Below are 11,633 nucleotides of genomic sequence, written 5' to 3' on the forward strand. Positions count from 1 at the left end.
ATTGTAAAAACGGCGCAAAATTGGTGCTTGCCTCAGCAATGAATGCTACTGAAATTATACTAAGCACTGTGCTGCCCCAAAATACCTATTGGGGTTGTTGGGTCCCCAAAAAAAAACCCAACCTCAATAAGAAAGAAAATGGTAAAACAAGAAGTAGTAAATTGTGGTGGGTGCTCAGTGTGTCAGACTAATAATATGGTATAATAATGAAATTAGTATTACACAGAATTTTATGTATGGTTACCAATAAGAAACAATTGGCAGAATATAGCAATAAAAACAAGTATTACTATATACACAGTTGTCTTCACAACGCTTATTAAATAGAAACATGCAGTGTTAGACAGCTGTTAGTGAGCATACAGTAAATTGTTACAATGTATACAATATAGCAGTTTCCTAAGCAAAGTATATTACAAGGTAATTAAGATCTATAAAAAATCGTTATGAACACAAAAAATCGCAATGTACAGAAAAAATTGTGCTAGTTTACTTTACCACCAATAGTGACTACTGCAATGTTAAGCACAAAGTAAAAGCATGCAATTAGAGATAAAATTAGAGTCCATATGTGATTCTGTGTGGAAAGCCAAGAGAGGGAGTCCCAGTGCCAGGAATAACACGTTCCCCTCAGGGGATTCTACTTACTCTCCTTAACCTCAATCCGTATGAGGTAAGTGTTGCGCAGGGTAAGTAGAATTAGAAACTTTCCTTTGTCTTTCAGGTGTCCCAAGACTTGTCACTGTCTCCCTTTCAGATGTTCCGCTCATATAAATGGATGAGAAGAAAATAGAAAGCAATAATAGTGCAACCCCGTTTGGTAGAGAGTTATACACACAATGAGTCAAAAAAATCTTACTCACACATTACAACCTCAGTAAATTATGAGGTATTTTATTAGCAGATTTCGTTAAAACCGTTTTGAGCGTGACCGCGATATATTACAACTAGTGCGGTAACAAAAGCTCAAAAAATGGCAATCAGTATAAAAAATATTAGTAGTATAAAATACACCAGCAGCATACAGTGCAAAAGTCTCGCACTAGCAACGTGCTATACAAGAGTCCTAACGCGTTTCGAAGGTCTTGAACATATGCAACCTTCTTCATCAGAGGAATTATATATATATAAATTCATTAAAATTACGGCGGAGATAACATTTCGAGATTAAATCCTTCATGTTTCAAAAGTAAATCAATAAAACATTATTCCATAGGAAATTAGCACATCTAGACAAATAACCCCACTTGCTTTTCCCCAATACAACTTCATATACATTGCACAAAAGGATTCTGGGTAAGATATGAAAAATCTCACAATTTTTGTTTCAAATACTCTTTTAACACAGTGATCCCTTAATAGGTTTAATGCAGCATATAGAAATCACTGCTAGAAAGTCTGTTTTTTTCTTTTTGGAACTCTTCAGTAGCAGATAGATTTCTAATTGCTGCTTAGGTAAAGCTAATTTCAGGATTAAATCAAAATTCATTAAAATTATAGTGGAGACATTTTTTTGAGATTAAAATCCTCCATGTCTCAAAAGTAAATCAATAAAACATTTTTGCATAGGAAATTAGCACATCTAGGCAAGTACCCCAGATTGCTTTTCCCCAATAAAACTCTGTATACATTTTTACCAATGCACAAGAGGATTCTGGGTAAGATATGCAAATTAGATATGCAAAATCTCGAATTTTTTGCTTTAAATACTGTTTTAACCCAGCAATCCCTTAATAGGGTTAAATCTATCTGCTACTGAAGAGTTCCAAAAAGAACGAAACAGGCTGTCTAGCAGTGATTTCTATTTGCTGCATTAACCCTATTAAAACGGTATTTGAAGCAAAAAATTTGAGATTTTGCATATCTAATTTGCATATCTTACCCAGATTCCTCTTGTGCATTGGTAGCAATGTATATGGAGTTTTATTGGGGAAAAGCAAGCAGGGATACTTGCCTAGATGTGCTAATTTCCTTTGCAAAAATGTTTTATTGATTTATATATATATATATATATATATATATATATATCAGCAAGAAATTTTGATTAAGCACATTTTATAAAAGCATATGTTTTTAAATGCACATATTGTGGAGTGCTGCCAAAGTGACCAAAATGAATATAATTTTAAGAGCAAGTATTGACGCACCTCAAGACACATGAGACCACAAATTATTTCACATATTTTAACTTTTTTCTTAATGCTGCAAAAAATTGCCTTCTTAATATTTCATTATTTTTTTTTTTTAATTTTTTAAATAAAGATGGGATCTTAGTCACACAATATGGCCATATTCTGCTCAGCCAGTCACCACTTACAAGTTGTCCCACATTAGACTGGTCCTAACTCTATGAAATTTAGCCAAACTAAGCTCAAGAATACAATTCTAATATATCAAAATAAAATTTCCAATCTCTCATCCAGACTGCATGGGATGAGGCTTCCTGGCTACATATTATTTCACATTCAAACTTGTTTCCCAATACTGCAAAAAATTGCCTTCTTAATATTTCATTATTTTTTTTTTTTAATTTTTTAAATAAAGATGGGATCTTAGTCACACAATATGGCCATATTCTGCTCAGCCAGTCACCACTTACAAGTTGTCCCACATTAGACTGGTCCTAACTCTATGAAATTTAGCCAAACTAAGCTCAAGAATACAATTCTAATATATCAAAATAAAATTTCCAATCTCTCATCCAGACTGCATGGGATGAGGCTTCCTGGCTACATACTATACCTCTCATCCAGACTGCATGGGATGAGGTTTCCTGGCTTCCACCCAGTTCAGGTGTGTTCGAGACACAGATATTTAACTGTGTGTATATAAAGCCAGGAAACCTCATCCCATGCAGTCTGGATGAGAGGTATAGTATTGTAATGTTGGAATGTCATTTTGGTATATTAGAATTGTATTGGCTAATTTCATAGTGTTAAGAAATATTAAGAAGGCAATTTTTTGCAGTATTGGGAAACAAGTTTGAATGTGAAATTATATGTAGCCAGGAAGCCTCATCCCATGCAGTCTGGATGAGAGATTGGAAATTTTATTTTGATATATTAGAATTGTATTCTTGAGCTTAGTTTGGCTACATTTCATAGAGTTAGGACCAGTCTAATGTGGGACACTTTGTAAGTGGTGACTGGCTGAGCAGAATATGGCCATATTGTGTGACTAAGATCCCATCTTTATTTAAAAACATGTAAAAAAAAATAATGAAATATTAAGAAGGCAATTTTTTGCAGCATTAAGAAAAAAGTTAAAATATGTGAAATAATTTGTGGTCTCATGTGTCTTGAGGTGCACCAATACCTGCTCTTAAAATTATATATATATATATATATATATATATATATATATATATATACTGGTAGAAAACCCTTTGTTAAAACTACTTGGGGCCAGAAAGGGTTTGGATTTAGGAATACAATATGTTACATGTCATAATACAGCTTATACATACAAGCTAAAGGTAGTTTTATCATATTAATACTTCTGTATACATAGTACTCTCGGAAAGATAGTACAGTGCTGTAATCAGAAAGGTAATAGGTGTTGTTTTAAATAAATATAGACTATTATTTGCATTTTAGCTCACAAAAGACACAGGCAGAGCTGATTGTGACTTACAGTTGGAAAAAAGTAATAATGTTTAATCATTTTATTTATTTATATATGTGTATTTATATACACACATATTCATCTTTCTGCTAGAGTTGCCACCTTTTCTTGAAAAAAAATACCATCCATGCTCATTAGCATAAATAATTATACCGCATACATCAAGGACTAAAGCCCATGTAGATAAAATACCAGCTGGGTGGCAACACTACTTTCTACAAAAGATAAGATGTGATACAATAAGATGAATTAATATGTGCTTTTTTTCTCCAGCGATGGCGATGGTCACAGGCCTCATTCCAATTCTCCGTACAGCTCTGGAGGCCACAACAGACTACACTGGAAGGACCATGTGGTTTGGTTTTGCTGTTGTCAGGCTACTTGCCCTCTATGTGTCCGAGCTACCATGGGGTAAACTAGACCAGGATTTTGATTGTCGTGGAAATGACACCTCAGATTTTTGTCGGAAGTCCTGTTTCAGTAGACACTTTAATGTCCCAGTGGTCTCACTGTGGAATGCCTGTTATGTTTATTTTGTGGCTTCTGTACTCCTCATGGAACTCTTTACTTCCCAGCTCAGGCACAATCTAATGAAGGCAGCCACGAGAAAGAAAAACGTCCAGGGTGAGGCGACACTAACAGGAGCATGGTCTACAGAACTTGCTCACAAGGACTTGATTTTAGACTTCCACCATCAGAAGATACTTCTTTTACTCTACTTAGGTTGTATCTTCCTACGATTGATGGGAGAATTGATTTTCCTCTACTTTCTGCTCTATTGGCATCTGCCGCTGGTATCTGATGGTCCGTTCTTTTGTGACACAGACCTGTGCCCAGGGCCCATCACATGCCTGTTAAGATTCCCAGCGGAAAAGAGAATGTCTCTTTATCTTCTGGGTTCTCTATCTCTGACTCTGTCTTTAGTGTGTATTATTTTTGGACTCTACAGTGGATGCCACTATCTATCCATAAAGCGCTGTCACCAAGAGGCACCAGTATCATTATGACATAAAACTGAAATCCATGTAACATAGTTACATGACATCTAGTGTAGCTATAAGAACGGTCAATGTTTACATGAAGTTATACCACTATGGCCATTTTTTTAAATTAACCTCTTACTAACTAGAGAGGACTGCAAAACATTGTGTGGTCATGTCTGGCAGCCAATGGGATACATTTGTGCTCACTCCTGTGGAGTTACAAATGAGTCAGCACTGATTGGCTAAAATGCATGTCTATCAAAAGAAATTAAATATAGAGGATGTCTGTAGAGGCTTAGTAATCACAGAGGTAAAAAGTATATTAATATAATGGTGTTGGTTGTGCAAAACTGGGGAATGGGTAATAAAGGGATTATTTATCTTTTTAACAATAAAAAATCTGGAGTAGATCGCCCCTTTAAATTCAAACATGGCAGCGCTCATTACTTTATAAAAACTCAGTGGAGTTTAGAAAACCAACAGTTTTCAGAGGTAATTTACAGGAAAAGGGGACAAAGTAAATAACTAAAGTATGCTGAAAAGTGTTTTTAACTTTATAGAAACAAAAGTACTTAGTTAAACTGTTAATTCCTAGTGTGTAGATGCTATACCATCTCATAACCCTATTTATACACTAAACATCGCTGCACAATGTGAAAACTCATATACTCACATCACTGTATAGATACAGCTTTAAAACTTTGGAATTGGGAACCAATTTCATGTGAAAATTTGCACCTAAATATGTTTTGTATTATTTATTTTTTTTAAACACAAAATTATTGAAACCATAAAATGCTTAAAGGGATTTGGAAGTCAAAATTAAACTTTCATGATTCAGACAGTATTATTATTTATTTTTTTATAACATCAGATTGACCTCATTCTTTTTGGCCTGTTTTATTGAAACTCAGCTCTATTTCATGACAGCATACTAAGGTAACCTCTGGAGCATGCACATGTCTTGAGCACTATATGGCAACAGTATTAATGGCAATATTACTCAAGTTACCAGTAGATGGAGCTTTAGCGTGAAGTATATCCACAGTATAGTAAAACTCTATGGTAAATTAAGCTAGTGCTGTATAGCTAGAAGCTCTGTTTAATAAATAAAATACTGCACAAAGTCACTATAAATGATAATAGATAGGGGGCGCTAAAGGAAATGGCAAAGTATCTGTAACATTGACATTGATCCTATACAAGAATGTGTGATTATTATTGATAATGTTAATAGTAATAGGGTGTAGGTGCTACCTATAAATAAATGAGTACATTTAAATGTCAATCATATTCAAATTGAACATAAACAAGTGCAAATAATAATGTGAAAGTCTCTTTATATAGTTTCACGCTTATATTAATAGGTCCACCTTGTCGGACTCCTATTAAACCAATAATTGATAGAAGGCTGCTCTCTCCTCACAAGTAGATGTTGTGAAATCTAGAGATATAGAGAACAAGAGAGGCGCATGTGTGTACCAATAAGGTGTGTACAACAATCTCAGGTATTCCCGTTCTTTTCTCTAGATGACAAATGTTCGTATTATATATAAAAGGAAGAAGTACAAAAAAACGTACATTTGCGGAAGTACACATCATTGTAGCTGCTAAAACGACACATTGATAATGCGATGGTACATGTGAACTATTGATGCATTGGGACGTGTTGGGCACGTAGTATAGAATCTGAGACAAACTATGTCGGCAATGATCAAAAAATTCTATGTAAAATAACCAATAGTGAGGCTCCTAAACCCTTTATAATGAGGTGAAATATACTACAAAAGAAGACTGGTTGAGAAATACTAAGCCTCCAATATTATTGGGTGCCTTGAATATTAGACACCAGATTAAATGATGTACTTGTGTACTAGAACTGATGGGGTGAAATAAAGGGTGTGGATATTTAAAGGCAGTTTACAACTTGTTTCTTATGCCTGATGAAACAGAGTTTTGACACTCTGAGAAACGCGTTGCATATAGCTAAGGTGGGCAGCTAGCACATCCCACCTTAGGGTTCCATTATATTTGTTATATGTATTTTATATATTTTATTTACTTTTTAATAAATTGGTTTTAAGCAGTAACATTATTTTTGGAACCTTATTGAATCAAGCCTACTATCTACCAATCACTCCTATTGGGAGTTCCACTCTGCAGAGATTGATTTTTTTTCACCATTAGAGATCATTGTCCCTGTGTTCCTGATATTTGATATATCGAGGTGACCAACAAGCTGGGTTGCTGCTAACCACCCAGCCTGTTCCTAATAGCACTGTCTAAGTGCTCTTCCCAAATGTGAGTACCCTGATTAAGACTCTTTCAATTATCACATTATACTACTGGTACACACAGGTGCCCTTTCTGTTCTCCACCACTTATACAGATACTGGGATCCTGTGTTCCTGTATACCAAGATCCAACTGTGAACAGTGAGCTGGGTCGCTGCCAACTATCCAGTCTGCTTCCCATAGCACTGTATGAGTGCTTGTTACAAATGTGAGTACCCTGATTAGGGCATCTATTGGCTTACTCCCATTCTGTTATTGGTACACACATGCGCCTCTCTTGTTCTCTATATCTCTAGTTTAATAAAGAAGCCTGAACACAGACTGAGACATCCAAACAACTTGTTCAGCAGTAGTAAGTCGCGTCAGAGCTGTGGGTGTTCTCTGCTGTCATTCATTGAAAAAGTATATAAATGAAACACATCTAATGAACACAGTTTAGGTGCCTTTGTTTTCTTTTAATTGTGATATTTTTTTGTTTTGCAGCCTATATGTTAGAATTTGTTTTTATTGTTCAAGGATAAAGTAATTTGGATTTTTATTATATGGCCCTTTTTTGTTATTGATGGTTTTACTTTTCAGCTCATGGAGGTCAGACCAAAGGGAGTATATTTCTTGTGTATGCCTATACCTCAGGGCACAGAGGTCTCTGCTTTTTGTTTGATCGTCCATATACAGACTGGTAATTATCTACATTTAAAGCTGTGGGAGATGCCATCGCCAGAAGCTTATGGATAAAGTGACCACATAATAATAGCAGAGATGAAGATTGCCAGCTGTATGGAAGATGCCAACGAAAACTCTCTGGATTTGAGGAGTTGAGACTCTGCCAATGAATACAGGGTCTAACACAGGAGCACTTCACAAGTGATGTTTGTCACCCAGCACTGAGATAACCCTAAAAAAGTCAAAGCTGGATTCTGCAACATATATCATCTATTAGGAGCCCCAAAATAGCTCATTTATCAGTTCCAGCAAACTTCCAACAGATGTGAAATTAGGGTAACAACATTTTATAGTTATTGATAAGACAAACAGAAAGCGTAAGGAGGTGATAGACATAAGTCATTTCTGCATAAAGAAGTGCAGTGGATGTGGCATTTGGATACACTTGACCTAAGGGACTAAATAGATAATTTAATTTAAAATCATTTTATAATTAAATCACTGTCTTATAACAAGTTAACCAGTCAAGGTTATGTGTTTACTTGTATATCTGTTTGTAGTGAGGACAAAATTCATTTTTCATGTCTCAGACAGAGGGCATAATTAACCCCTTCATGACCACAACATATCCTGTACATTGCTTGTCTTTTAATGGAGCTTGATTTTTTGATAGCACGTTCTCACCTTCAGTGGCTATTTCAGGAGGCCTACATCACGGAGGGAGGTCACATGAGGGAGGGAGCTTGGTCTTGCCGCTGGCAGTAAGACCTGTGCCACTATGAACCGACAAACCCTTAATGACCAGCAACGTATAGGGTACGTTGTGGTTGTTAAGGGGCTTATTGTGCCCTTTGTCTGAGACATGAAAAAATAATTTTTGCTTTCATGTCTCTTCATTGACTCACGGATATTGTTAATGCTGTAGTTGTGTAGCAATAGTTAAACAAAAACAGAGAAATTAAATATGTATTATGTAGAGCATGGTGATCCTATTAAGGTAAGAGATGACTATAACTAAATACAGATATATTGTTTCTCACACAACAATAAATACAGGGCAGGTCAACCATGGGACCAAAGTGGGTCCAATGGACCCAGGAAGCACTTGACAAGGGGCAGCACTGACTGTTTCAGCCACTGTCAGACCCAGACCACTTCTGTCCTCTCTCTCTGTAGGGGAAGTCGCAGACCCCCAGCAGCATAACCTCATCATGCACAAAGACACAGAACCGGTCAGTGGCAACATTCACGGTGTCAGTGGGACAAGTGCATCTCTTCCTAAATTTCCTTCCCACTTATTGTGCAATTGTGCCTAATCATTGGTTGCATGCAGGTAGGCAGGCTTAGTAAGGTCAGAGCCCAGGCTAGTAGGTTGATATGCTAGTTAGTAATGTCACACCTTTAATACCCTATGTCCTAAGGGTTTGAATTCTGAACTGGACATAACTCAATTTTTAACTTAAACAGAATAGTAAAATATCCCAAACCCCTAGACTTATACTAATGATCCTTATTGATCTACTTTTAAATTTTATGTATATATTCATATGGTGATGGCTCCTATCCATGTATAAAAATATACACATATCCCTTTCCCTAAAATAATTATATATAGGGTTTAATTATAATTAACAGAAAGTCTCTAAAACATTATAAGGTGTAGAATTAAATATTCTTCCTTGCTTAGCAATCACTTGAGGTTTGATCATAGTAACAAAGAAAAGCAGATTAATGATTTTAAACAACAATATTATTAGGAATATATAATAAGTTGGAGCCTTAAGAATACCCATTGTGATTTTCAATAAGGTATAAGGTCAATGTCTTGGTCACCCTTTGTAAAGAGCTTAAAAGGGTTAATATGGACATCTGTTTTTTATGTATATATGCCACAACACTAATAACCCTGTCGATACATGACAAACAATAATGCCAAAGCCACTGTCATTTTGAAACTATGGGAAATATTGAATGAATTATAATAAGACATGTTTTTGGGATTAGTAATTTGATGAACCTATTACAGGATCAAGGCTTTTTATCGTTGGTTATTGATAACAACATCACCGTCACTTTAAATGTATGGGAGACATTAGACCAATTACAACAAAGGAGGTTGCTTATAAGAAAGGAAATGAGGCTCAAATAGCATCTTGATAAAGCCCGGAACAGAGGGTGAAACGCGTTGAAGCTGTAAGCTAAGAAGTACCTGACTGTATACACCCAGAGGATCTGTGCCTGTAGTCTAAATAGGTGTAAGTGAATCTGCATACATTTGTACTAAGTGCAGAATTACAAACCTTTCAAAAGGACAGACAGCGGTGAGGGTATGTTTCTTTTCACGAAATCACTTGCGCAAGTGTAATTTGGAAAGTAAAAGTTTTGAATAACGGAACATCTTGACGTATGGTGACGTCACTCGGGGTGAAAGAAAAAAACGTTACCCGATTTGGCGGGTCTGCAAACAGAGAAGCTCAAAATCAAAGAAAACTCCCATACAAGGATCAACCAAAAGTGTTAGCTTTCCAACCAAGTAAGGTACTTGAGAGTGGGATCTCCCGCAAAAGGAATTTACCTACCATCTATAACCTATACAAACAAGAAGCTACGGTAAGACCGGACCATTATATTTACTTCCCAAGTGACTTTCTAAGTGGCTGTTGGCAAGCAAAAGGTGTCCTAGTGGCTTATAAGTCTCCTTGGTGCGTGCTCCAGGACAATCAAACAAATTAACTTGGCACCCAAATAATTGCTTTTGTTCATTTTTTAATATATGTTTTAATATACTGTAGTAAATGAAGTTTTTTATACCTCCTGTTTTACCTTACTATCCCGGAGGTTAGCAAGTGAATGATTTTAAATGTTATATGTTATAAAATAACATTGATATTGTGGTTGAACACTGTATTTTTATGTACATTTATGCAATATTTTAATTTATGTCAAGAACCTATTTGGAATTTATTAAATATTTAAATTTTAAGTTTTAGAGACTTTTTCACTTATAGGTTTTGAATACATTTTGAAAGAAATAGCCACATTTGAAAAATATAGTGTCTATTCTTTCTGATACTTATCTAATTTAATTCAGGCCCCTCAGTAAGTAGAATGTAACTACCAACATTCTTTTAGGTGATTATAATATCACTTTGGATACATTTATCCAAATTGATACATTTATGAGGAATATATATGGATTTGAATGTTTTGTAGTTGATCCTATTGCTGTTGGTAGCTCCCTCTTATTCTTTCTTATCAAATTATCAGCACAATGTTTTGAGCCGGCCCTGAATAAATAAATAAATAAATAAACATAAGAATGTTTGAATGCAACTAGTCAAACAGGGGAAGTGATTACCACAGGAGAAGTTTTTGGGTGACCAGTGAGTATTCACTATTCTACACTTGCATTTTGGAAAAAAGCACTGGCACTCTGGCAGGGGAGGGGGTGTTGGGCTTAGCTGCACCTCTGTGCTTTTCAGAGTCACGGCACAGCTGCACATCTCTCCACACAGTAGCCAGACTCAGCACCCCCTTCCTACGGCATCTGCTCACCTCCCCAGGTGCGTACATTTTATACCATGTATTCCCATGTGTAAATGAAATACTATGTAATTGCACTTACATGTGACAGTTTTATGCTGTGTAATCCCACATAAATATGACAGTTATATGCCATATACTCCCACATACATGTGACAGTTATATATTATTATTATTATTATTATTATCAGGTATTTGTAAAGCGCCAACAGATTCCGCAGCGCTATAAACAAGATAACATTTATAGAGATCATGTAAGGAAGATGAGCCTGGCAGATGTATTCATCATGGATTGTAAAGGAGCTAGGCGGCAGCTAGGGAGACCAGAGTGGATGGAGTTGCAGAAGTCGATGCGGGAAAGGATGAGAGAGTGGATTAAAATCTTAGCTGTGTCTTGTGCAAGGAAATGTCTAATTTTAGAGATGTTTTAAATGTGGAAGCGGCAGGCTTTAGACAAGGACTGAATGTGAGGAATGAAAGAAAGGTCTGAGTCAAGTGTCACCCCAAGACACCGGGCATGTGGGGT

At 35.9% G+C, this 11,633-nt stretch overlaps 1 protein-coding gene across 1 annotated transcript in view; it reads left to right on the top strand.

The window, feature by feature from the left end:
* The window catches only part of LOC128641852 (uncharacterized), a 32,752-nt gene extending 27,298 nt beyond the window's left edge, over positions 1 to 5,454 (top strand). The window contains exon 2 of the mRNA XM_053694413.1: positions 3,898 to 5,454. Within this exon, the coding sequence (XP_053550388.1) occupies positions 3,900 to 4,631 (732 nt within the window). The 5' untranslated portion in view covers positions 3,898 to 3,899 and the 3' untranslated portion in view covers positions 4,632 to 5,454. The remainder of the gene's footprint in view (positions 1 to 3,897) is intronic.
* The last annotated feature ends 6,179 nt before the right edge of the window (positions 5,455 to 11,633 follow it).

The sequence above is a fragment of the Bombina bombina genome, chromosome 11 (genome assembly GCF_027579735.1).
Source record: "Bombina bombina isolate aBomBom1 chromosome 11, aBomBom1.pri, whole genome shotgun sequence".
Classification (NCBI taxonomy): Eukaryota; Metazoa; Chordata; class Amphibia; order Anura; family Bombinatoridae; genus Bombina; species Bombina bombina.